This window comes from Podarcis vaucheri (assembly GCF_965113315.1).
Source record: "Podarcis vaucheri genome assembly, chromosome: 3".
Lineage (NCBI taxonomy): Eukaryota > Metazoa > Chordata > Lepidosauria > Squamata > Lacertidae > Podarcis > Podarcis vaucheri.
Window position 1 is genome coordinate 70,748,359 of NC_138761.1, and position 27,801 is coordinate 70,776,159.

Below are 27,801 nucleotides of genomic sequence, written 5' to 3' on the forward strand. Positions count from 1 at the left end.
GCTCAGCTGCTGCTGAGTGGGAGGGCAAGCGACTAGAAAACAGACTTCATTTCCTTACAGATGTTGTGAGGGAGTGGAGGTAAGAAGCAGCTAGAAGCTCCCAACATGAGCACAGGCTGATGATGTCTGTACTGCTAACCAGTGAAAAGAAGCATACCTCAGGGACACAGGCCCATCTACCTCTACTTAAGTTACCTCTTGGTACATTCATGGAGTCACTCTCCCTCTCATTTATTGTTCAGTGTTGGTGAATGAGTACTGTACTATAATGATATGAGTACTATAAGCCAAACTACCAATGAGCATAAATCCATGTGATCCCAGTGGAAATAATCCTGGAGAAGCAACAGCATGCATAATGATGGATTGGTTCAAATGTGTTTTCATATTATCAGCCAATTAACACAAACAGACAGGTTGTTTTAAAAACTTAAAATGTGTTTTTTCATTTGACTGTGGTAAAAGAGACGGGTGCCCAAAATTTGCCTCTTGGTTCATTCAAAGTCTAGATCTCAATCTCTCACCTTGTGGCTATGTTGGTAGTTTGAATCTTGGAACATAAGAAGAGCCTGCTGGTTCTGGCCAAAGGCTGATCTGGTCCAGCATCCTGTTCTCACAGTAGCCAACCAGTTAACTGGGGAAGCCCATAAACATGAATTGAGCACAAGAGCACTCTCCCCTCCTTTGATTTCCAGCAACTAGTGTTGAGAAGCATTACTTCCTCCAACTCTGGAGGCAGAGCATGGCCATCCTCGCTAGTAGCCATTGGTAGCATTCATCTCCATGAAATCTTGCTAGAAAAGACCTCCTTCACAAAGGATTTCCTTGGTTTAGGAGATTAGGGAATGAGTTTGAATGTTTTGCTTACAGCCAAGGCCATCACAATGTGGGCGTATGTCAAACTTTATTGTGGATTTGGACAGGTTGTTGTTTTTTAATGACAGTTGTATATTAATTTCTAGTGCCTCATTTAATGCATATAAATAAATGTGTAGCCCTCATAAAAAGGCTGTTCAGTATCTGCAACCAAGAGGAACAAAGTCCACCAATCATGTATGGTATTCTACCTTAGTCTTGGCAAACTTACTTTTGTTGATGCCACAAAAAGGATTGTTCCAAGGATGTTTAGCTTTGTGGATCATGTTGTATTGGTCTGCCCCATGTGGTGAGGTATGTTTAGTTTGAGACAGCTATGGCATCCCAAACTGGCTCTGAAGGAATCTTATGATAGATCCATTATTATTATTTTGGTTAATGACCATGAATAGTTCATAGGCCACCATCAAACAAGAGAGTTTTACACAGAGAAGCAGTATGTCTACGATGCTAGCTACAGAGATGAAAATAACTGTTAAGAAGTCACAAAACTGTTAAGAGTCACAAAACGCTTGTTTACCAAGCAGGTGGTAGGAATTCTGTGCTCAAAGTCTTGTTCATTACAGTTAAATAAACCCCATAGTAATTTTCCCATCTCCTTTTAAATGCTGGGTAAAATCCAGGCCAAAGTACACAAACTATAAGCTTCACTTACTATAGTAAAAGATCTACGTGCTTAAGTTTCTTCCATTGAAAGCAATGAAATTTCATAACTCACTTAAGAGTTTGGTTTTGGCTGGATTATGCAAATAATAGTCCCACAATGTTTTGTGGGAATTACATCCTGATCGTTTACATGGGTATACTAATGCTTGCTAGCATATACAGTGGTGCCTCGCAAGACGAAAAGAATCTGTTCTGTGATTCTCTTCGTCTAGCGGTTTTTTCGTCTTGCGAAGCAAGCCCATTGACGGATTAGATCTATTAGCGCTTTTAGCGGCTTTTAGCGGCTTATCTGCTGATCGGATCAGCTGATAAGCGTCTTAGCGACTTAGAAAAAGGGGGGGGGGAGAAAAAAACCAGCAGGAACTCGCAAGACATTTTCGTCTTGCGAAGCAAGCCCATAGGAGATTCGTTTTGCGAAGCACCTCCAAAACGGAAAACCCTTTCGTCTAGCAGGTTTTCCGTCTTGCGAGGCATTCGTTTTGCGGGGCACCACTGTAAGTAAGCATTAGATTGCATTTTTTATCAAACATACCTTTCTGCCATTCAGTAAGCAGCAAAATGCTAAATAAAATAAAAATCTGACAATGCAATCCTATTGCATGTTTACTCAGAAGTAAGTCCCGTTGTGTTTAATGAGATTTAATTGTCAGGTTAATGTGCATAGAATTGCACTGTGAGTGAGTGTTTATTTTAGGCTCCCAGTTTTTTGGAGAATCTTCCTAATTTCTCTCTAAAATAACATAGATTCCTCCCTGCTTCTCTTATGACTTGGAGTAAATAAGTGATGCATATTCCAATAAATTCTGTTTTGAGTGAAAACTATGTTGAGTAAAGTACATAATATATTCCTCCACATTTACTATAAATACCCATGCAAAGGAATTCTGGTGTTTGTGTCTTACGCAGAATTCCTTCATGTTGGTACATCCCAGATGTCTCAGATATAAATAGTAATAAATAAATGCACACTGGAGAATCAAGTCCAGTTTTTGGAAACATCAGATTTAACTGATGCAGTTGTTATATATGGATCCGGACAGGATTCTGGGAGGCACTATGGTAAGACAGGTTTAGCAATGTGTGCTAATTTGCTTCCCATGTCATCTTTTGAGCTTCTTTGTGGCTACAAGTAGACAATTTAATGATCTTGTTCTCTGAGAGTGAATAAAATATATTCTTTTCCTTCTCCTCATTTTTGTTGCATGTTAAAAGCCTTTAGTATGCATGATTATAAGAAAAATCTATATAAACCATGGATGCCCAACCCATAGCCCTCCAACAAATCACATCATACTTAACACAGGCCTGCTGGGGCTGGTGGAGTTGGAGTCTAGCAACACCTGGAAGTCACAGTTCACCACCTCTGATCTAGACCATAACTGCTTCTCACACATTTAAATGAGTGCACTTTAATGAGTTCCCATCCATGTCTACAAACATGCACGCATGTAAAATGAGAAACTCTACAGGCATCCAGTTTTTAAAAACCTATGGATGACACAGCCACTTTGGCCATTTAAGGGTCTTTGAACTAGTTACATGTTTTCTCATGCTAACTGTTACATTTTCATGGATTTTCATTCATGAGCACAACTTCTACTCACGCAAGGCAGCCTTCGAATTCCTGTAAAGATGGTAGAGACACAGGTTTTCCTCAGATGGCCTTTATCAAGCTGCTGACTTTTAAAAGTCAAGTGTCCTATCAAGCACCCTTCATGGTGTCAAGTGGTAGAGGTTAGTTTTTTTTGGAACAGAGCCAAATCATTAAGCCCTTTCACTTACTCCCCACAATAAATTACTTGACAATTTTTCCGTTTTCTCCATGGCCTTCTTGCAATTGCAACGGTTACAGGATCTAAGAAGTTGATTGCTCTTCCAGACTGTAATAGTCACATTGGTAGCAGGTGGGTCCTCCTTCCCCTTGTGCATTTGCTCCCTACCAGTCCTGCTGCGTTCTTGAAGGAACACTTCATCTGATTGTCATAGTGCTCCACATGCCTAACCTGTAATCAAGATTGCATTATGTTTTCCTGTCTATCCAAGAAAATGCTACATTTATGTTAGACATGTGCGGGTTTTTTTGTTTTCGGGGGGATCCTTTTCATACTTTGGTTAGATAATAGAATCCTGCTCTCTAAGTAACTACATTTGACAGCATCTAGACTCTCCCCTTCTCTTGGAAGTGCTGGATGTCCCTCCTTCCATTGATGAGCTGAAGAATGCCATCAACTCTCAGGCATGTGGTGAAGCCCCAGGACAGGACAGAATCCCAATAAAAGGGCTGAAAGCCAGCTTCAGTTCCTCCCTCATGACACATCTCCATGGCCACATCTTGCATTGTTAGGAACAAGGATATGCACCACAAGACATGTGTGACTCCAGCATTGCAAACCTCTACAAGAACAATTGTGACCACCAGTATTGTATCAACTATCATGAAATCTCCCTGCTAAGTACTGTGGGGAAAGCTTTTGCCTGTGTAAATCTCAACAGATTACAGCTACTCACTAATAGAGTGTATTGTCACAATGTGGGTTTAGAGCTCAGAGGTCAACAGTTGACCTGATTTTCTCACTGCACTGACTGCAGGAGAAATGCTGAGCAGAGATACTCCTTGTGCACCACCTTCATAGACCTGATGAAGGCCTCATCAGCGTTGGTGACCACATGCTACCCAGAGTGGTTGGGCAACTCAGTCAGATGGGTGGGGTACAAATAATAATAATAAAAAATAATAATTGTTGTTGTTTAGTCGTGTCCGACTCTTCGTGACCCCATGGACCAGAGCACGCCAGGCATCATCATCATCATCATCATTATTATTATTATTATTATTATTATTATTACTTGAGGTGGTAAACCATTTTGTCAAACTGGACTCCACCAATAACAGCAACCTTTTCATCAATGCTAAGCTAGACCCAAGGGTATTGGCAAGGCAGCTATTGCAATGGCTTGCCTTTCCAAAAAGGTATAGAAGAGTGTGATGCTAACATCTAGTACCAATATCTGGTCTATCAGGCTTGTGTGTTGAGCACTCTGCTTTATGAAAGTGAATCCTGGACAATTTACAACCACTAGGAGCGACTCCTCAATGCCTTCCATATGTGCTGTGTTAGGAAGATGTTGGGCATCTCAAGGCAGCACAGAGTCAGACAAAGATGTCTTCTCCCAAGCCCATATTCCCAGCATGTTCACCCTTATGCCTTAGCAACATTTACACTGGCTTGGTCATATCCACAGAATGGAAGCTAGCAAGATCTCCAAGGACATGTTCTGCAGAGGGATGGCTTCAGGCACTAGGCCTGTTGCCAGACCCTAGTCTGCATCACAAAGATAACTGCAAATGTGGCATGAATGCTGCTGACATCAACCCTGCCTTATGGGAATCCTCTGCAGACTATCACAGTGCCTGGTGACAGTCAGGTTGTGTATCCACAGCAGTGACCAGAGGAATGATTACTGGGAAGAATCACCATGGTACATCTGCTGCAGCAAAATCAGATGCCTTCATCCACCCCACCTGCAATAAAACATGTTTCTCCCATATCTCTACAGCCACAGCTAGTGCTGTAAAACTCCAGTGGTTTGACTTTACCCTCGAAAGGTGCACTCTTCCATGTCTCCTAAGACAGGTGCCAACAAGTAACTTCTAAATCTGAAGGAGTCTGAATCTTTATTAAGGTCATTTTTAAAAATTTGTGCATGCAACACTTGGAAAGCCCTCCATTGCACTTTGGCATTGTGTTACACATGAGTACATATTAAAATGTCACTGGCATATACGTTCACAGTACTTCTTATAGAAGACTGACAGAAGAGCTGTCGTTAAAGTGTATTTGTATGTTGTATGTATGTAGGCCACAGGCAACCCAAAGATTTCTTTTGTTTTCAGTCAACCAAAACAGTTGACATTTCTTGATCTTTGATTTAACAGTAGCGCTAACACCAGATGATTATTATATCACTACTAATATTAGTATTAGTATACATTCTTGTTTACTGTTAAGATCCCTTGATCGTGGTGTTTTGCCGTGTAACATGCTAAACACATTTCAAAGAAGGTGATAGTTTGTAAAGATCACTAGAGAATTCGAATGTAATGGGAAGATAATATGAACACTTATTTAAACAAGTGCTTCTATACTTAGGACAGACCTTCTGTTATCTCTGGAAAATTCCAGACACACTTGCTCTGAACGTCATCTGAAGTGCCACCTAGAAGTGTTGTCCATAATATTGGCCAGAATATAAGTGGAAGGCTTTCTGGCAAATGTGTTACTGACTTTGGTGCAGGGCTTAAAGGAATTGTCGCCCCCCCCCCATTTGTTTTAACATTATGTGTAAAGTTTTTTAGCTGGTCCATAGGTATGTAGTATGAGTCACCCCGCTGGAGACACTTCTGTCACTGAAGTGTGCTGGCTCCAGGAGGTGTCATAAAAGAAAATGAATTAGATAAATCACAAATGAGATAAAAATAGTATTATTTTCCTCTCGTAGTTTAGCTAGGATTACAGTGACTCTTCTTCTGAAAGGCGGGGGGCATTTCTTGGGAAACTGCTTAACCTGGAAAGTAGAAGCAGAATGGGTAACTATGTAACACTGAACAAAAATGAAGGTGCAAGTGCCTCTATTAGCTATTTACAGTGTTCCATCAATTTGTGGAATCGGTGGACAAATTTACACTAAAATTGTGTCATTTAGAAGCCCATGATGGAAACACTCTGCTAGTGTTTAATTTAGCTTTCTGCATTTCTCTTAAAATAGCCAGTTGTGTTTGTCAAATTCTCTATCATTATATAGAGGCAAAGACTGGTCTTTCATTCTGCATGAGTGATATTGGCTGCTAGTTGGGTATTTGTAACATGGAATGGTAGCTTCCAGCATTCCAGTAGTGTTCCAGGGTATGGTCACAACAGCTGTAATTTCCTTGTATTTTGGAACTTGCATGAACATGGGAAGCCCTTAACACAGCATGTTGAACTAAAATGTTTTTGTTAATTGAATACACATATGTTTAGTATTGAGAAATCAGTTCCCAAGTGCAAAATCTAATACACAAAATGGGCAGCATGGAACTTAGTGATTTTCCAGAAGGTTGCTTCTTTTATCAGCTGGAGTGCTTTAGTGAGAGGCATGTAATCTGTTCATGTGCCCTCGGAAAGTCAAAGGTAGGCTCATAGATCCATGTAGATGGCACAATGATGATACTACAAAACATAGCACTGTTGCTTCAAAGCCCTCACTAGGATGCTGGTGGTGAAAGAGCTGCTGTCTGGAAGTGGCCTTAGGGGTAAAAGCGGGGGGGGGGGTAAAAGCACACAGGCTTCACCACTGAGCGGAAGCACAATCTGTGGAACCTAAAAGAAAGGTGTATGCATCCAGTATGCACTATTTCATTGATCTCTCTCTAATATAAAGGGGCAATAGGATCAGAAACTGAAATAATTTTGTGTCACCTATTTCAGTCCCCAGCAGTGGAAGGCTTCATTTAAATTCACCATTCTTTTAGGGACCTTGCATTGTTTGCCAACCTAAATCTGTGTTGGTGTAATATGAGACCATTGCTTGCTTTTTTAAAGCTGTTCTTTCAATAATTGGAATGCCTTTATATCAAGGGTGGGGAACATCTTGCCTGCAGGCCAGACTTGGACCATCAGGCCATTTCCTCTAAAGATGCTCACCCGCCCCATAGCTGATGTTATAGGTGTTGTCCAGTGTGGGGCAGGTATCAACATTGCCACAAGAGGATAATTGGGAGCTGAAAGTGAGCTCCTGGTTGTTCCTTTGCTGGAGCAAGGCACACTCCCTCCCCCCGCTTCCCCTCCACCACAGGAGAAGGCAACTTCTTCAATAGCTTCAGGCAGCTTCCATTGAAACCACTGCTAAAACAGCTTTCCATCTCCATTTTAGTGGTTTCGGTGGAAACAGCTTGTTGCTATCAGAGCAAAGCAATACTTGAAAATGGTTCTCATGATCTCTTTAACTTTTCTTTTCCTAGGGCAATTGTTCTGTCCTTCACCCATTTACTATGCATACTGTATGTTCCAAATACTTCGCTATCTTTGTTATATTCTGGATTGTCTATGGTGCGCTTTCATGGTTAAAATGTGGAAACCAAAGCTGAAGACACAGTGTATAGAGTAATACTTGAAATTTCATATATTTACAGATTTAGATTAGACTGGCCTAGTGTTCTGATTTAAGTAATTTTATGTTATGTTTTTAAAAACCTTCTATTGTGCTTTTTTCTGTCGTGCTAAACTCAAAAAGCAGTTCAGCTATAATCCTCAAAGAGCTTACTTTTAGAATTGAACAGTTGTCTTTTTAGGGATTCTTCACAATTAAAAATAAATAAAGAGTTGATTGGATCCTTTAGAATTCTAACATCAATATTTAAGAATACCAGGTACTCTTGTCTTTCAGTAACATAGAATTTAATCTGCTTAGGAACCTGCTGTGTGTATTCAACACCATGTGTTTTCTATGAATCAAGAGTGCCTTTGTTGTTCTGGGCCGTATCAAGGGAAGTATATTTATAGCACTGGGGTGGAAGAGTTGGGTGCAAGTAGTGGAAAATTCAAGTGTGTGCTTTGGAACAAGGAGCAAAAACAATTACGTCTGAACACTAAAGTTTCTTTAAAAACAACACAAGTACAGGTGGTGAATTCAGGGTTGCATTAGTACGAATGTTCTGTCTGGACAAGCATTTCAGCTTGCCAGATGGAACAATCTCCTATCTCCTCCCCCTTTCTATGCTGTTCTGGGGATTCTCCCAACCCTGCTAGATCCAACTGAGGGGAGAGGGAGGAAAGCCACACTGGCAAACAGAAGTCAAGTAGGACTTCCACTGATGGGGCTCCTTAGATGAATCCCACCCAGAATGTGGAACTAGATGGCCCAGCCGCTTTCTTCTTTGGTTCTTGTCCCTCCCCGCAAACTTCTATATGTTTACATATTCGTAATAGCATTTTATCTTGGGGTTTTGAACTCTTGCAGTCCATCAGTTGATTTTATGAGAAGCAATAGATACCCATTTATATGCTAAACGAAAACCATATTATTTTATTCACCCTAGGCCAGAAACTATTCTAAAACTCACTGAATCCCTTAATATCCTAAAGCCATTCCTTTTGTTCCTGGGTGGCATTTCTTCCAAGCATACATACCTATTGGATTGAAAGCAAAAATTCCCACTAACATGTTTTATAAGGGTTTGGAATTGACTTTTAACATGTGGCAGCTTGTCCAGTTACTGATAAGGGCTACTTGTATATAGTTAAACCTGTATGAATAAGGATTGTGGTGTAATTCCAATTTACAGGCCACTTTTTTGCATAACCGTATTCTTTTGAAATAGATAGCAACTAAAAATATCAACTTCATGTCCTCACCAAGTATCAAGATTTACTTTTTTAATCACTCTCACCATAAAAGTAAAGTTGAAGAATGAGGCCATTATTTTAATGGTGTCTATAATGCAGCAGCTGATCGTGGGGTGGGGTGGAGGTGCTTACCTGACCACCTGGCAGCTGGGTTGCGGCTGCTTACGAGGAGGGGTGCACAGAGTCATTCCAGCAGACTTGTTAGTGCATTTACACTATGCCTCACCATGGCATTATACTACAAGATCTGCTTTCACTGACTCCTACTAAGCAGCACAGACTGTCAATGGCATAGCTGATATGAGGCAAGATGCTTTATTTGTGCCCTCAGATAATAAACCAGTGAAAAATCACATAAAAAGAAGCCAATGTGAGACTTCAGTTAGCTTTCACTTACATCAAAGAACAAAGCAAGGAAATGTTGCAGATGGAAGACTTTATAAACGGCAAAACTACTGTTTGCCAGGTTTCTGTTTCATCAAGGAAGACCAAAGGAAGGACCGCTTTCCAATAGGCTTTCTAAACATACATTTCTCTCAACTAAGCACTTTTAAATGTATAAATGGGTGAGTAAGTGTTGTTTTTCTGCTCTTTGACAATATTCTTTTGCACATTTCTTCCCAGGTTCTGAGTGGAACATCTCATCAGAGTTACCCAGCTGCAAGCTTTCAGGATTTCAACAATTGGGAATCCCTGATGAAAATCAAAGAAGGATTGCTAAGGCAAAAAGAGATTGTGATTGATCGGTGAGTAAACTCTATCTTACCTCCAGTTGCTTGGAGGTTGCCTTGTAAATTGGTTGAGTGTCCCCCCAAACAAACATGAAAGATGAGTACAAGGGTTTCACATCCAATTTCATAAATAGCTGAACAGTAGAAATGGCCAGGAGAAGGATTGAAAAAAAATCAGGTATCATCATGTTAATCAGTGGTACCAGGTATAGTTCTGGAATTATAAAGCTGCCTTTTATTGTGGCTCCCAGTTTCCGAGCACGATTCAAAGTGTTGGTGCTGACCTTTAAAGCCCTAAACGGCCTCGGTCCTGTATACCTGAAGGAGCGTCTCCACCCCCATCGTTCAGCCCAGACACTGAGATCCAGCGCCGAGGCCCTTCTGGCGGTTCCCTCATTGCAAGAAGTGAGACTACAGGGAACCAGACAGAGGGCCTTCTCGGTAGTGGCGCCTGCCCTGTGGAACGCCCTCCCAGCAGATGTCAAAGAGATAAATAATTACCTGACATTCAGAAGACATCTTAAGGCAGCCCTGTTCAGGGAAGTTTTTAATATGTAACGCTGTACTGTTTTTAACACTGATTGGGAGCCGCCCAGAGTATTATTGTGAGACGGTTGGTTCGTCTTGCCTCTGACTGTTCTCCAAGGTTGCTTTTCCCAAGCACTATTGCCAGTCTTGTTTGACTGAGATACCAGGGATTGACTCTGGGATCTTTCATATACAAAGCATTAAGATATAGAACTTCTGGGTATCACACTTCAAAAAAGATATCATAGAGCTAGACATGGTAGAGAAAGGGACAGGGGTTTGAGTACCTTCCATATGAGGGAAAGCTGAAATGTTTGTGGACTTTTAATTATAACAAAAGAACAATTTGGGAAGGAAACTTGATGGAAGTTCATAAATAATGAATAGTGTTGAGAAAGAGAAACACTATTCCCTCTTGGTAAAAGAAAATTCAGCACATAAAACACAATTGATTCATGGCATTCTTGAGTCACAGAGAATTGATGAAACCGTTGTATTTGTCTCAGGAGTATTGCTTAATTGGGAATCTGACAGACAAAACAGAGTTAACAGGTGCACCCATGCTAGAGTTTACAGATTTCAGTGTGAGCAGGATGCAAAATTAGGAATGAGTCTCAAGTCTTTTACATTATGAATCAGTTACATAGTGTGTATTGCATTCAAGTGCATGGAACCCCATATAGTAACTGTGAATACCATACAGTACCATACAAGAGCCTCTAATTTTCTAGTAAGTAATCAAATCTTGATATATTGACAGCATTTCCTGTTTAATATTCTTCTCCAGCTCTATGGCTCTCAGCAGAGTTGATGTATCTAGAGCAGAGATTTTCAACCTTTTTGAGTCCACAGCTCCCTTGACCAACTACATTCTTTCTGCGGCACCCCTGTGGGGCTCAGGAGCCCAGTTATGTTACCCCTTACCTGCAGAGCTGGCAGCCTCTCAACCTCTTTCAAATGCTCAACCTCCTCTCCACTCTCCTTGGGAGTTCTCCAGGAAGCTGCTGCTGCCGTCTCTGATCTCTGATCTCCCGCCGCCCTCGCCCCAAAGAGAACTTATAGCCAGGGCTGCTGCAGTAAACAACTGTGCCAGCCTTGGGGAGGCAGAGACGTGAGAGGAGGGCGGGAAGACAGGAGGGACAGAGGCCAGTATTGCCTGCTGCACCCCTAACCATCATTCAAGGTACCCCTGGATGCAACAGCACACTGATTGAAAACCACTGATCCAGAGGATTGATCTAGCATATTTGACATGAATATGGTATCCTTGCAATTTGTGCTTTCAAAATTGATGGCAGTCCCATCTTTAACAGATCCTAACCTCATCAGGGTTTTCACAGATGTCATGAGAGCTCTTTCTAGGTTACAGAAACAAATTCAAAGTTTTTTTCATTTGGTAGTTCCCATTTTTGTGTGTACTTCTATTGCTAAAGTCATAGGATGAGGCCTATTGCACAGCGTTGTTTATCAAAGGCTCACTAAGCTCCTTGTGGACTTTTAACTTAGTTTGTGTAAGAAATGTTTGATACTGATGACAAACAAGTTGCAAATTATACTTCGATGTTATAGTGGAATGGGTCCCTTTTCCTTTGTAACCCCTCATGGTCCCTTGGAAGGGGGTGCTGGCCCTGTATAGCACTCGTTGTAATGTGACAAGCTACAATAAGTGTGATCAGAAGTGCTATGAGCTTGCATAGTGGTCCCCAGCCCCTTCTCACTTGCCACAACAAAAATGCCAAAAAAAAGCACAAGTTAATACTGCTGGATTGGCATGTTGAGAATATGGAAACTATAAAGAGTTAGTCACATAGTAAAGGAATATGATTACCCCAGAAACTGCCAAAATAGGTAGGATTGAGTGGCAATCGAGCATATGCATTACTCAGAGAATTAACAATTAGTGAGTGATATAAGAATGCTGTCAGTAAAATAAAATAAAATTCTTAATACTCTGGTCTGGTCATGTGTTTTGGTCCAGTGAAAAAGAGAGAGGTTCATGACTCTTTAATGGATGAGTGAGCTCCTTTAAGAATATGGAGCTCACATTAATACTACGTTTTATTTTAGGGGTAGTCTAATTAGAGTTTTTATAATGCACCAAGAAAGAAAGAAAGAAAGAAAGAAAGAAAGAAAGAAAACAGAATTTAACAAATGTGTAAGCATTTTACTCCCTTCTGCCTAAGCTAGAGAAGGGTTATTTCTTGTTTTGTTTCATTTTGCTGTATGTGACTTCTTTTGATTAGTTAAAAAATAGTGAATATCACATGGGTTCATTTTTAACACTAGAGGGAGCAATGGATTCTTGTATGGTTTTAAGTAGTATATTTGCTGCTTCACTCTATTGAAAGCATACACACATTACAACTATTGTCTTGTAACACTTGGGATTGTTCTGACCTTGATTGGCCATTGCATGCTATGCATTTCCAACGCTCGTGCTGGCTGGCAGTGTCTGTTTGGCAAGGATTGCCTAGAATGGTAGTGTGAATAAATGCCAAATGCTAAACGTATGACATAACTCTCTGAAAATAATAGCACACTCATCAACAATTGCTACGTTCTTTTCTAAACAGCTTAGGGACACTCAAAGGGCTTTTAAGGGAAGGTAAATACAAAGCTTAGGATTTGAGGGAAGAGATTTCATTGCACAGGGCATAATGATGTTTGAAATCCTGAAACAGCTGCTGAATCTTTGGCTTGGTGCCACTATTAGAACTGTGGTTAACTAATAACTAATTCCCTGACCATTGAAATGGATACTTTTGGGGTTTCGTGAACAAAATACTGTTTCATTACAAGGGTTAGAACCTTGTGCTAGTATAACTTAATTCTGTACATGCCTACCCAGACGTAAGTCTGATTTAAATTGCAGGTCAGATGGTAGCAAAATTGTTCAGAAGCAGGTATCTTTTATATATATATGCGCACGCGCACGCGCGCACACACGTGCACACACACACACACACACAGATGCCTTTTGCAAATGAAATAAAACACACATTGCTTATTTTTGTTTGTTTTTTTCAGCCATCTCAGGCTCAAGTAGCACATGCAAAGCAGGTATGCACTGCAACATTTTGTTGTGGTGTCCCAACTGTATCCTTAAAAGCCATGTAAGGTCATGGCCATCACCATATTTAGGATTGTTATATGCTATGTGAAGAAATACTTTTGACAATCTACTTGAAATACCTGAAATGAACTAAAATTATGTTTTCTGTTCCTGCTGTGCTAGATGATGTAGAAAGACTCTGTGGGGGCTAAAATTAATTCTGATCATACAGCTTGTCAAATATGGCCGTCTGAGTTCTTGAAGATGTGCCATTAGTGCATGCAAACTGCATGTATAAACATGCTTTCTTTTATCATGCATTTATTTTTCAGGAGTTACACTGCAGTTGTAAAAGTTCTACATTAATAAGTCTATATAAAATGTTTCTGAACTGACTCAAAATTAGATTCAAAACGGTTGAACTTTTACTGAACCATTTTTTTAAAAAAAGTTTGTGTCTGAGCTGAAACTAAACTGGAAAATCTAAAAATGGTAATGAAGCTAAACAGGAACTGAACATATGTTTAATTGTTTAGTTTTTGGGTTTATGGATACGGAGGGAATGTTAGTTCTTACACTAACATTTGAACAGTGTTATCTAAAGCATATCTAAAGCAAATTAAAAAATGGGGATCTTTTCTGAGTGACGGCTTTGTAAGATAGTTTTTTAAGAGGACAGAATACACACAATGACAATACATATTGTCAGTTCACTCGTTCAGTAAAAGTTCAGAAAAGTCTTGAAACAGCTTACAATTTTAAAAATTCAATATAGGATACAATATTAAACATGGATTCAATACAGAACTATATATTTATCTATCATTACTAATTTTCTAAAAGGGCAATTCTTCCTCTCAGGTTGGCTTGTTATTTACACTATAAAAATGTTTCTTGACTTAAAAGTATAATCCTTTGGATTATACTTTGCATTTGGATGCAAAGGACTGCATCTAAGTCACACTCAGAACAGATCCACTGAAATACATGGTCTTAAGGCTCATTGGTTTGATTAAGTCTGCAACTTTGTCAGATACAAATATTACTCAAAGTGTGAATACAATTGGCAGGAGTCAAGTACAACTTTTGGTGATGATACTATATTATGGGCCACAAAAGCTAACTGTTTGTAGTTTAATAGTTACAGAGATTGGTTGTTGCCACCTTACACACATCTGAAGAAAGGAAAGAGAATCAAATGACCCAGTAAACATTCAGACCAGTGATACTCAACCAAGCATGTTGTTACCAAATATTTAGAGAAGACTTCCCATCTATGGAGCATATGAGTTCAATATAGCATATAATTCAAAAAGATGGTTTGTGTAAAGAAGTAGTTTCTACTCTATAAGGGGTATGGAGGGTTAAATGGAAGAATGATCAAATGAAGAGGTGGGAAACTGGAGGTACCATTAGGATGGAAGAATAGAAGCTGATAATTGGAAGAATGTAAGACAAAAAGAGAGAGGAGATACTGCAAATGTTGGAGAGAGAGATATTATTGTTTTGAATGTTGCAGAATAAGGATTCCACTCTTGTATGTAGACTCAGATCACTACATAGCAGAGACTTGAGGTCTTACTATCTGGAATGTATTGGAAAATGTTAGAATTACCTGCAGACTGGCAGACAGCCGAGTATATAGTTTCCATTGCTGCACTCTGACTAGGCTTGTGAGATCACCATGCTATCTTTTTTTAAAAGCAAAGCCCTATCATTGTGTGGTTATACAGTGGATTAATAGCAACAGCTGTTGGAGTAACAAAGGATTAAAGCAACCATACAACATTATCAGCAATGAAATGTACGTGGCACAAGGCCTTTTATTGTCAGATAACTCCAGAGATTTATAGGATTATATGTATAGTAGGGAATGTTTTTGCAGTTCATTTTGGCATCCTTTCTGAATACTTTGACAACTTTTTAAAGCTCATGTTAGATTTACTGTGAGAATTAATACCATGAAATATAATTGCATAAGAAATAAATGAAACATTTTTGTTCTATTTTTTTTGAAAGCAACTTTTAGTATAGTTATGTTAATATGTGCAAGTAACAGTTGGTTATGCAAATATTGCATTGAATTCACCTATAAGAAAATGGAACAGTCAGGTATATTGAGCCACTGCATATTACAGGGGATGATTGAAGCCATCACTGAATCAAACAGCTTTCTGTTGGCATATGGACACCGATTGTATACAGCTCATCATATTTTAACAAAAGTGACACATAGTCCCAAGTTTTCAATTTAGAGTTCTGATAGCACTGTGAAGGCATACCAGGCCTCCATTCACCTTAGGAGGAGCAGCAAGTGACCTGCTTCAGTTCACAAAGAGCTGCCAAATGCACTGAAGGGAATCAGGATGTCCCCACAGGCAGGAATCTTCTATATCCACACTAGAGCTAATGTACCCATACCAGAATGTTGACCTGGTCATGGCAGTTTCACTTCCATAGTTAATACGAAGTTGTGGAAGAACTTTGAGATGAATCGACAAGAGGGTGAAAATGGAAATACTGGGAAGCATCATTCAAGTTTCATGTGTTCTTTCTTTGTTTCTGTTCTTTCTCTTATGAATTACAGGCAGAACCAGCAAATTAACCTTTTATATCAGAAAATAAGGGAGAATGAACTCCGCGCTCAGCAAGCAAGGCTCGGGCATATTGTGAATTGTGAAGACCCTTACATGAGTAGTTTCCAGGTACGAATTATTATTATTTTAGAATCATGAGGATAGTCTGCACACATCTGTTATTATGAAAGGCAAGCCCAGACTCATCTCATAGTAACATGTATTACATTTGGAGAAGTGCAAAAAAAGTTTTGCCTTCCAGACAAATCAAATTATGGTTAAATACATAACCGTATTGGAGCAGTCTTATATATTGATAATAGTTTTAAATCAATTCAGTGCATGTGTTGTTACTACTCCCTTGCATTTCAAAACTAGTATCTCATTACATTTTATAAGCTTGGAATTTAAAACGCCTCAGATACAAAAGTGAAGAGATACATATTAATGAAATAATTATTTGTGTTGCATCATGAAAGAATCTGAGCAGCTGTACTATTTCAGAATGTAGGTTAGAGGTTTTATTCTTGAGGAACAATTTTGCCATTGGATAACCTTTTTGTCTAGATTTTGTAGACTAGTGCTCAGGCCTAATGTTGAGAGCAGATATATGGTTTGAGAAAGCAACTATGACAACCCCCCCCCATAAGGTTAAGTTTTGTGAAACTTCTTTCACTGTGTTTGGAGGGGAGGACTAAAGGTGGGAGGGAGTTGACCTGACATGGTTCGTTGTACATGTTGAATTGCATAAAAATGAACTGCCAAACTCGTTTTTGTTTCATGCTCAGATGCATATTTTTTTATTTATAAAACTATTTTATGTAGGGGACGGGGTCTATATCAGTGCACTATACAACAAAATATGCAAGTACAACAAAACATAAAATACCACAAAATACAAATAATATGCTGGGATATCAGCTGAAAACTGGATGTGTGCTATAGCTCAATATTACAAACAATAGGTTCTTTGTTGTCCACATCTGTATGTTCATTACTTAAACCAATATAGCATTCAATATGTTGTACTCTTGCTGAGCTGGCCACTCTGATCCAGGTGAAAGGTTTAGAACAGCATCTTCTCATCTGTTCCCTTTCCCTCCTTTCCTTCTTCAAAGCAGCCTCAGTATGAGAGCACAGTGATGCAGGCTCAATTTGCAGAGAGATCTGTGGCCCACTGTGAAAGGGACGAGCTGGAACGAAAGCTTGCAGCAGTGCAGAGTAAGGAGCTACAACTCAGTGAGTTTCTCAAACAAATGGCAAACAAAGCCAATGAAGATAAAAAGAAGATGGAAGAAAAGGTGGGTCTTGCATTGACTTCCCAAATGGTTTTATTGCTGAGACAAGAACATATATTTCTCAGACAAGTTGGCTGTACTTAAGGCTTCAGAATGATCCGTAGCATCTTTTCCCCCCTATATGACTCACAGGGCTGATACTACCATTTTATACAGCTTTATTCCTCTGGAGGGGAAACTTTTTTTTTACTGGAGCGGCACTGCATTATCTTGGAGGATGGGACAGGGTGAATGTGTATTTAATTTACTTGCACCTTAATCCCTCCAGTGTTACAATTGCTCTTAGTTTTTTAATCGTTAGAGCACAGCAAACATAGAGACTGAGGAACAGTATAATTTGAGAGATTTTAGAGCAGTGCCAATTGTAGTACATTTCACCTTATCTATTGGAGCATCTTTCATGACGACACTACTACTAAAAAAGCCAAAATGGCGGCTAACGCAACAGCCTTTGGAACCAAGACTAGTTCAGTTCTGCACATTATGAAAATGAAGCAAATAATTGTTAATGTTGTTCTCCCAAGCTGTGGAAGAAGAAAAGGAGTTATGTAAGGTACAGTCCCTCCCCCAAAACCCTACTTTGTTTTCCTGTTCCTGGCCTTTCTTAACTCCCCATGCCCTCCAGATGTCATCTAATAAGCTGTTTTGCACATTCACCAGTTTGAATCACTGCTGATATTAAGTATGCAGGATGCTTGTGTGTAACAAATACTAGGCACAAAATATATATTGCATTTTAAAGTATGAAAAAAGATACTCTACACACTATTCATTAAACATAATCCTTGTTAACCAATACATTATAAAAGCACATGTACATCTGCTGGTGCTGATTATCAGGTATAATGAAGACATGATTTTTAAAGAATTAAAGAGTGCTTTATGAAGTGTAACTTAAAAAAAACCAATTATTATGAAATCTGATGAATGTTAGTTTTGGATCATGTGCTGTTTGGATTAGGAGTATAGATATGAAACTTTTCTTATATCTATGGCAGCCATACATCCAAGAAATAGGCCCATAGAACATATTTTGGAGAAGTTATTTGTGAGCCTCATTAGTGGCCATTATAATTCCTTAGTTCCTCCTTATTTATCCTCTCACTTCTATTCCTGGCTGAACCTCACTCCTGGAAAGGTATTTGTGTATGCATTCAAAGGCCATGCCTAGCATGGATATTTCACATGTGGCCTTGCTTATATAACATGATACAAGCTACAGAATATGGAAGCAAGTTTCAAACTCTCATAGTGACTAGTAACCAAAAGTCTACAAGACTTTTGGAGTAGCAAATGATTAACATGAGCAGATCTTCCTTATGCTGTAGACATTTTCTCACAGAGGCTCTTGCTCACATTTCCACATATGGGGGGTGGGCACAAAAAATGTGCTTGACTGCTGTAGGGATTATGTGTGAAACTGCCCACGGGTCTAAAGCTCAAATCCATACAATCACAGAAGCAATATTTTTAATTGCTCTATTTTGGAAGAAAGAAAAAAGCAAACCAATCACTTGTGTTTATATATATGTTTTGTGGTTTCCGAACTGCTGGTTTAAATAAAGGAAAAGCATCTTTAGATAAACACACATCTAACTACTTTTAAACAGTAAAGAAATGTTTAGCTATGGAAATAGTCAGCAAGAGCTCTTAGCTTTTAAAAAGATAAATGACCTATAAGAATCCATTTATCTTTTAAATAAAAACAGTTCTACTCCCTGCTGAGAAAATAACTTTCAGAATCTGCTGAGTTTTAAGTATCAAAGAAATCTTTCAAATTACCTTGTGCATATTTGATTCCGACCTCAAAGAATGAGATGCAATATTACTCTCTTTCTAGCTCAAAACTAGAGACAGGTACATAAGCAGCCTGAAAAAGAAATGCCAAAAAGAATCGGAGCAAAACAAAGAGAAACAGAGACGAATTGAAACTCTTGAAAAGTACCTGGCTGACCTGCCAACACTGGATGATGTTGAAAGTCAAAGTAAACAGGTAATCTGTGTTTCACCTAGAGCTTTTGCTGAATGCATATTATGAATTGCAGAAGATAATACTTGCTCACAATGTCCTTGGGTAAACATTAAAAGGTCATGACCGCCTGTAACATCTCTGCATAAGCCCTGTAGAAGTGATTGAGTGCTGCCCCAAAGCTCGTACACAGATCTCATAATGTTCTAGTGAATTGTGCTCAATGATTTAATAAGAAATTTGCAGTTGCCAGAATTCGAAAGTTAAATTTGTTGCTCTTCATCTATATTCTGTTCCTTTTCTGTTAAGGGAACAAACAGTATCTGGTTTCTTTTGTTCTTGACTGGCATAGTAATACATTGCTGCAATGTTTACATTAAGATTTTTTTATAATCATCATCATCATCAGAAGACACATATCTAAGAAAAGTCAGCAGAAGTGAGGGCCTTTGTTATGCATAATTTAAAAAACAAAACAAAATGCAATGTAATTAATAATGCAAGGAGACTGATGGTTTGACCCATGATTGCAGATGTTTTATAAAACGAGAGCCCAAAAAAGGAACACCCTGAAAACAAAAAAAAAGGGAGATGAAGCTTCAGAAACATGCTTAAAGTGGAACCATTTATTGAAAGTTCAGTGTGCCTGCTGCATTTTGATCTATTCCCTCCTATTTTGATGAAACCTCTTTTGAACAAATGACTACAATATGTGGAATACAATTTTAAATGGTTTTGCTCCTGAATAAAGTTACTGTATATTCCGAAACACATTGACAATGTTCCATTTTCTAATAAATTTTAAACTGTTCCATTTCTAACATCATGTTGAAGCTTTGACTCCCTTTTTGTTTGTTTCTGCTTCTCGGAGCAAACCTCTTGAGAATGGTAAAGTGTGATTGATCCATGACCTTCAGAGGTCCTGGAAACATTGCTTGCCTCAGTCTCTCCGCCCACCCTACCCTTTGTGAAATCTCCAATTTGCAAACAATATGATTCTTGAAGCATGTTAAAGAATACCATATGACAAGAAATAGGAAAAGAAATAGTTCATGATCATTTAGCACTGAGACGCAATAAAAAAGTCAGACACATCAAAAGAACTGCAAATATAACTCACTGTATCATAGTACACAGATCATTTTAAAATAACAAAAAAATACAGACAAATGAAAGGTAGGAGGAAATACAACTAAGCAACCTGATATGGACAAACAACACTTTTGAGTTGCCAATAAAATATTGTAAAGCTGGATTAAGATTATGTAGTATTTAAGTCTTGTTTATATCATGGCTTATGCATATGATTTAAAAAAATTAAATCCTCCAATCATCAGTGGGTCTGGATGAAAAATACTCTGATAAAGGTGTCCAAGCATCTACTGTACTTTGAATCATACATCAGTGGAATATCCATCCACATAGAAACAAAATGCACCCCATTGCCTATTATAATACTTGCCACTGAAGAGCAACATATGGTTACAAAGCACCTGACAATTCAGTGTCTTGTTATACACATCAGGAAGTTCAGTTATATTCTGTTCTATTAACCCAGTATTGTATTACTGTGTTCGAAAGCATTGTATGAATAAATTAACACCACCACCCTTTGTTGGTTATTTGATCTACAGTAAACATGCTTCTATATAAAAAAATATTTGCTTCTATATAAAAAAATATTTTGGCTTCTCTCTAGCTTCAAGTTCTTGAAGAAAAGAACAAGCAGCTGAAAGCTACTTTGGCTGAGCTCGAAAAGGCTCTAGAAGAGTCCAAAACACAGTGTAAAGAACAAGAATTGCAGCTAGTTTGTCAAAAGAGGAAAGAAAAAGAATTGGTAACAGCAGTGCAGAGGTATGAATAATTAACTTGATCTGTTGTTTATGACTCTCTAGGATCTTTCTATTCCCTTCTGCGTCAGTTTAGTTTTGGTGAAGAGATTCACGTGAACTCTGTTGTAATGTCAAACGCCAGACTGCACTACACAGAAGGCAATGATGCAGTATGTTGCAAAGCACAATTGAGATGTGTCAGACTACAGCAATATCATTTTTAATATGTGGGCATTGTTGAATTGCTGCTTTTAGGAAAAGAGGGTTAAAAATGAGAAATATGAGGTTGAGCTGAGAAGGATGTAACAGAAAGCCTGCCTGGTTGCTGAGGATTCAGGTCTTCTAACTAATCATGTACTTGTCTAGAGTAGGGACCTTGAACTGTTAACTTGTGGACCAAATCAATCTCATAGAAATATGCCATCTGGTTGTAGAAATCTTGTTGAAGGTATTAGAAATACTTCAGGTACTATTCCTGCCACCACCTATATCTTAATTTTAGGCATGTCAAAGCTGTCGTGTAAATTCAAAGTCTAGTTTTGCTGTTTGAACTACAAACAAGAGGAAATAAGGGGGACTTGTCTGCACAGTAGCTTAGGAGCACACAGACATCCCTTACTGTTTTCTGGGGGGAATCACACCAAGCAACCACATTTGCAGTTTCCTGAATGAACAGTCCCTACAGCTGACATATTCTGGCTAGAAAGTTGCAGGGCATCTGCCTAAAGTTAAGGGTACAATGGAAACATTCCTACTTACCATAACAAGTTCCAGAGGAGCATTCAGGTGTCATTTGTGCCATATGTTTCCCCAGTTAGCATCAGTAGGGCAGAGACAGCATGACATGCATTAACCCACTGACCACTTGGTTGGTGAATGCGAAATCAAAGAAATGAACATTCTATTCTGGTTGACGGATAGAAAGAGTGCAGTCTGGTTACTATAAGTTAGTTTTGCCTTGGGGATAAAATTCTTACTTGGTTGTTAATTCGTTGAATGGCTTTGGATACGATACGTTACTGTCTCTGATCTGCCTTAATAGCTGCAACTGTTCCACAATGGATTTGTAGTTACAAAGAAACAGAAAGCAGGATACCAATTGAGATGGATGTTAAAATGAGAGAATGTCACTACAGCACAGACTACTTTATTTAGAATTGTTTTATTTAGAATCTATTGTTTTATAAAAGGCTTTTAAAAAGCAAAAGCTAAAGGAGCACTCATTTGAAATTATGCAATAAAGGTAATGGAAGCCATTTTAGAATTTAATTTCCAGTAGTCTGAAACATGTGACATTTCAGTTCGTGACCCTGCGTTGCTTAAAAGTGCATGCCACAAAAGCTTTGTTCAAATGATGAAAGGTTAGGTATTTGGGACAGTTAGCCAGATCACTGGGTGCATTGTTTCCATCTTACATCTGGTACCTATTGCATTTGTGAGTGTGTAATCCACCAGGGTGGCTTTGCAGTCTCCTGAAAGTCTATAAATATTTGAAGCAGAGTCTTGTTTCTAAATTTAAACAACAATTGTCATTGTCATCATTCGTGTTTTCATTTTTGAAAGATGAGGCGGTAGGGAAGTAGAAGTGTGATTCTTCCCTGTGCTGGGGCATTTGAGTGTTGTTGACAGGGGTGGGTTGCCCAGGACTCTGCGTAACCAGAGATTGGGGAAATTTCTGCTGACCCCAGGCAGCTAGTCATCTGGAAGCCTGATTTCAGATATCCACCAAGTCATGCTGCAATTCTAGTTAATCTCTTGTAACACTGAGGCGGCCAACATGGTGCCCTCTAAAAGGTTTCGGACTCCAATTCCCATCAGCCTCAGCCAGCATGGTAAGTAGTCAGGAATGCTAGACGTTGCAGTTGCAACAGCATCTGGAGGGTACCATCCCTGCTATAAAGGGCTGTAGGTTCTGATGGCACTCTCAGAGGAAGAATTGGCTGACTACAGGATCATTTCTTAAAATGAACCTGTCAACATAAATGTGCAAACCCACTCCAGTAGCATGCATTAACCATGAAACATCTCCAAGAATGAATCTGTGTACGGAATCTTTCACTTTTGCAGAGCTTACTTATTTCCTGCACAGGATTTGACTCTGGAGTTTTTGGTATGCAATTTCTGCTTTCTTTTTGCCTTTTCAAATCCAAACTACAGCCTGCAACAGAAGGTAGAAAAATGCCTGGAAGATGGTGTCCGCCTTCCTATGTTGGACACAAAACAGCTTCAGAGTGAAAACGAAAGCCTCAAAGAGAAAAATGAGAAAGCTAGCAAGGTACATTCATTAAACTGGGATGATCTACCTGTGTCTGAAGAGCTCTTTTTGCTACTACTATATTGTCAACCTGTTGTTGTGTCTCCCTGCCCCAATATATGTTTCCAACAGCAGCCAGTGAAGCACTGGCAGGTGCCACTGGGTGGCAGTAAAGATGGGAGGATAAAATACCCCCAGAAATAGTAATGTACAGAGTCAGACCATTGGCCCATCTAGCTCAGTATTCTCCAAACCCGGGGGGGGTGTGTGTGGGAGGTTGCAGTTGAGGTCAGGCACATGTAATTCTGCAGTTGCTGATTGACTACTTGCCCCCACTAAGCGGTTGTGCACTTAGGCAGTGCAGACCAAGACACCCTCTGTCTCACATTTCTGAGCATGTTTTCCCCTACCCCATAACTGCCCCCACAGCATCATAAGGCTTTTCTTGTTACTAATTTCATTCCTGATCTTGCAGCATCCTAAGTTGTTGTGTTTTTTATAGCACTGCGTGTCCTTTGCATCCATTCCCAAGCTTACAACAAATTAGATACCTTGACCTCACAAAAATTTGACAGATACATCAGAGATACAAAGAGCATTTTTGTGTGTTCTTCTCCTAACAGGTCATAGACAATCAACAGAATCAGATTGCCGAGATGACTTTAGAGATTCAGGTAATGAATTGTGTTTTTCAGGCGTTTAACCTTAGCCTTACTATTGATGAAGATGCATCCTCTCCATGAAAAGAAGGGTTGCCCTTAGGAGCTTCATGAGACAGCAGTAATCTATAATATTACACTGTTTAATTGTAGTTGTGCTTTTATTTGTAATCTGCTTTGGGTTCCCAAGACAGAATGGCTTCATATAAATACTCTGAATACTTGAATGATGCCACAACATAATGCAGGGAAGAAGAAATGCATGACAAGAATTAAAGCTGAAGTCTAGGGCTAGGCAATGATAGGTTTTCAACACTGCAAACTGGTGATACACTGCGATGTTGAAAGGGTGGAATAAGCTGCATTGGCCCCAGCCCTGCCAGGCACCGGAGTGAAACTGTCACCACTGCTGCCCAGGTGGTTTCATCCCGGGGCCAGAGCCAATGCAGCTAGAGGGGTGGGCTCCCAGGTCCAGGAGAAAAGATGCAGCCCACCCTCCTGGGCAAAGGCAGTTGGACAGCGGTGCCTGTCAGGCCCCATTCTCAGGGCTCCCTCTGCTTTCGCACAGGTGGGCTACCTATCTGTCCCATGCGAAGGCAGCAGTGGATGAGGCCACCACAGGAATGTGCTATCTGTGTGGCTTCAATCCCCTCCCTCTGCCTTGGCAGCTGCCTGTGAGAGGTGGGGGGGGGGGTTGATCAGCTGAGAAGCAGGCTGCCTTCAATTGCCCGCTTCTCAGCTATTCAAGCCCCTGTGGGGCTTTGTTAAATTGCTCAACTGAGTGGAGCAGTTTAAAGAAGCCGTCTGCTGGTGGTATGAGAGAAAGAGGGCTGTTTCACCCAGCGGTATATCGCAGGTGAAACAGCAGTCGCTCTTGAGTCTCTCTGGAGGCAGGGGGACTCAGGAGCAGCTGCTGTTTCACCCACGATATATCGCTGAGTGAATAGTCATTGCTGTCTGGCCCTCATACCGGTCCTGGGTGATAAATTGCCCAGGCCTGTCTGGCGCTTGCTTGTTTCAGCCCCCTTTAAAACGCAGGCAGAATCATGTGCACATAGGAAGCATTTCTTCGCCACTGGAGCCCATGGGCCTGCTGCCCTCATCCAGCTGTCAAAACAAGCTGAGGCAGCAGAAGCAGTACACCCCTTTCTCCCTTATTCATACCACAAGACCATCAAGAGAGCTTCTGGCAATCATAACATCAGCACAAAAATTATATATGAACACTACAAACTGAACAAAATAATAGGGGGGGGGGTTTACTGGGTTGTTTTTTATTTTGATTGTGTATATATATTGTGTTATGTTGATCTTGTTTTGTGAACCGCCCTGAGACCTCCGGTTATAGGGTGGCATACAAATTCTATAAATAATAAAGGCAAAGTGTGGACTAACCTTCAGACAAGACAGGCATGCATGCAAAATATGTTAGTATGATCAAGTTTTGATAAGACAAGTGATTTTTAAAACCAAACGATAGCATATGTGAGCAGGTCTTTAATTAATAATCTACAAACTGTTTAATGGAAGCATTATAAAATGCAACAAGGAATGTTAGAAATATTACTTTTAAAATTAAGAAAAAACCAACGTAGAGAAGCTGTCTGGTGATTGACCATGTCCCAAAAGATTTATTCAGAAATTACACAAACACTAAAGTTCCTTGAACAATTGTTTGGATGTGATTTCTTTGGATTATTTCAGAATTCAACTCATCTGAAAATGGCTCCTTTGCACAGCTGAAACATGCACACTGATAGGAGACTAGGCCTGGGTGACATATCACCCAGGACTGGTATGAGGGGCAGAGCACGATGGCAGCTTTATCTGACAGTATATCGCAGGTGAAACTGCCACTGCTCCTGAGTCCCTCTGCTGCCTGGGCAGCTGGTAGCAGAGGGACTTGTGTGTGGCGGTGGTTTCACCTGCGATATACCACCATCACGCTCTACCCCTCATACTGCAGAGGGAGGAGCAAGCTGCATCAACAGCTGATACAACTTGTTCATTTCTTGGCTTCTTTAAACTGCTCTGCTGAGGCATGGGTAGCCACACACTCCTTAGAAAACAGTTTAGCAGAGCTGGCGTGGGGGCTCTCTTAAACTGCTCCTGCCCCCCCCCCAGTTGAGGAACCCCAATACCTCATGCATGAGCTGGGAACAAGCTTTGCCAGCCCCCCAGTACACTGGGGTGAAACTGCCTTGCGGGGCTGGGGCCAATGCAGCTTGTTGTTTCAACATCACAGTGCACCAGAGTGTGATGTTTAACTTGTGATACATCACCCAGCCCTGTATGAGACCAATTTAAACATTCAGCTGGTTGTTCTAAAAAAATTGTACCTGTGTGACTCAGGTAGTAGTTGCTTCATTAGTAGGAACAGTACTTCAACAGTCTTCTTGGAGTCAGTTGGAAAGAGTAAGATGTCATCAACGTACTGATGATACTGAAGTCCAAATCCCAAAATCATGTCTCCCAGCGGTTTCATATGGATGTTGATCAGCATAGTGGAAGATGGATCCCCTTGTGGACACCATAGGCTAATGTTCAAGATGCAAAACAGAAGTCTATTAGTACTGCCCTAAGAAATTCTCCTGCCAAAAGGATGAGAGCATGGCAAAGCAAGACCCATCTGAGCCAGGCAGCCCATACAATGGCCAGTGGTACTGAAGGTGATTGAAATGTCCAGCAGAAGCAAAAGGAATGCATTCCTCCTGTCTGGTTTCCAACAGAGGTTGTCCAGTAGAACAGCCAAGACACACTGTATCCTGTAATTAAGATTGAAGCCAAATGAAAAAAAGATCCATTTCATCCAGGAAACCCTACATATCTGATTTATGTGAAGTTATCCGTGCATAACATTGCATAGATAAGTTTTCTGTACATGTTCCACCTTACTTTTAGATTGAACTTCGTAATTGATCTTGTAGTTAATAAGGCATGTCCCATAAAGTATATTCCCAAAATGCCACTGTATGTTACAGTAACGTGTGAAATCCCTCCCAAGCATTGCCTTTTGCTAATCTGAATCATAAAACTGAACATCCTTTCCCAAGACATGGTATCCTCTAGCAGAGTAATATCATAGCACAAGTCTAAACTCCAATTTTATTCAGAGGGAATTTATTGCAGTCAATTGGAAATGGATGCTAGGCTTTGCTTAAGGATGCAGTCATCAGAGTATATGGGTAAACCTCAGCACACAATAATACAGCATGCTTGGATGGAGAGTAACATAAAGTAGGGGAAATCCCCTTTGAAAGCTTTACAAGAGAATGAGTTGGAACTTGTCATCCTTTGCAGCTTAACTTTTATTAATGCCTAGAGTACAACAATTTTAACACTCTAGATTCCAGCCAAATAAAACCAGCAAAGCACAAGCATGGACATATGTGATATTGCAGTTGACTAACCAACACGTTGAGCAGAAGAAAAAAATAACTTCTGTCAATCTATAAAAGTAGGAACGGTTATATTACATGGATGCATTTCTCAAAACCTAGCAATTTCATACTAAACATCAAGTCAGCACTTCATGCAAAGTAGGAGTGATGTTTAGCTGTTTTTAAAAGTTATTTATATTATTTGTGGGTTATATAAATATCAAGAAATGGCCAGTTTGCTGAATGATGAGAAGAGGAGCAGGGTTGTGGGAAAGAACCTGAATAGCTAAACTGACAGTGGTAGGCAAACAAGCACCAGAAGCAAGCAGGATATGTTGAGAGGAAATTGTGGGCAGGGAGGGACAGCATGAAGAGAAGCGAGGACTAAGGGGAAAGAGGGACCTTGGTCTAGAAGCAAATCAGTTCCTCTTTCCTTTTCCAAGGGCTGTTGAGGTCAGGGGATCCGCATTACTCCAGCCATGGCTCATGGCACTGCAGCATGTAGGGATGGGAAGTCCTAACCATGGTTGACTTGAGTCTCTTGGGACCCAAACTAATTGCTGCTCAGCTCTCAGAGACTATGAAGCAATTAATT

The 27,801-nt window shown here is 39.9% G+C and overlaps 2 protein-coding genes and 1 long non-coding RNA gene across 7 annotated transcripts in view; 1 reads left to right on the forward strand and 2 right to left on the reverse strand.

Moving 5' to 3' along the window:
• CEP85L (centrosomal protein 85L) overlaps window positions 1-27,801 on the forward strand; it is a 123,541-nt gene that overhangs the window by 89,140 nt on the left and 6,600 nt on the right. For 3 of the 4 annotated variants that reach the window (XM_082216057.1, XM_082216060.1, XM_082216059.1), the window contains exons 5-11: window positions 9,552-9,673; window positions 15,826-15,943; window positions 16,933-17,115; window positions 18,953-19,105; window positions 20,781-20,935; window positions 23,071-23,188; window positions 23,791-23,841. In XM_082216057.1, the coding sequence (XP_082072183.1) occupies window positions 9,552-9,673; window positions 15,826-15,943; window positions 16,933-17,115; window positions 18,953-19,105; window positions 20,781-20,935; window positions 23,071-23,188; window positions 23,791-23,841 (900 nt within the window). The remainder of the gene's footprint in view (window positions 1-9,551; window positions 9,674-15,825; window positions 15,944-16,932; window positions 17,116-18,952; window positions 19,106-20,780; window positions 20,936-23,070; window positions 23,189-23,790; window positions 23,842-27,801) is intronic. The other variant, XM_082216058.1, reaches the window with a different exon arrangement.
• The window catches only part of LOC309528592 (uncharacterized protein), a 40,554-nt gene continuing 31,864 nt past the window's right edge, over window positions 19,112-27,801 (reverse strand). The window contains exons 3-5 of one of the 2 annotated variants that reach the window (XM_082216195.1): window positions 26,476-26,591; window positions 26,166-26,363; window positions 19,112-19,382 (exon numbers count right to left, since the gene is read on the reverse strand). In XM_082216195.1, coding sequence (XP_082072321.1) covers window positions 19,361-19,382; window positions 26,166-26,363; window positions 26,476-26,591 — 336 coding nt within the window. In that variant the 3' untranslated portion in view covers window positions 19,112-19,360. Of the gene's footprint in view, window positions 19,383-20,942; window positions 23,072-26,165; window positions 26,364-26,475; window positions 26,592-27,801 lie in introns of those variants that run through there. The other variant, XM_082216196.1, reaches the window with a different exon arrangement.
• On the reverse strand, window positions 19,452-20,773 carry LOC309528603. Its single transcript, XR_014217831.1, has 2 exons — window positions 20,547-20,773; window positions 19,452-20,463 (listed from the first exon to the last, which is right to left on the reverse strand). It is a non-coding gene; the product is annotated as an uncharacterized lncRNA (long non-coding RNA).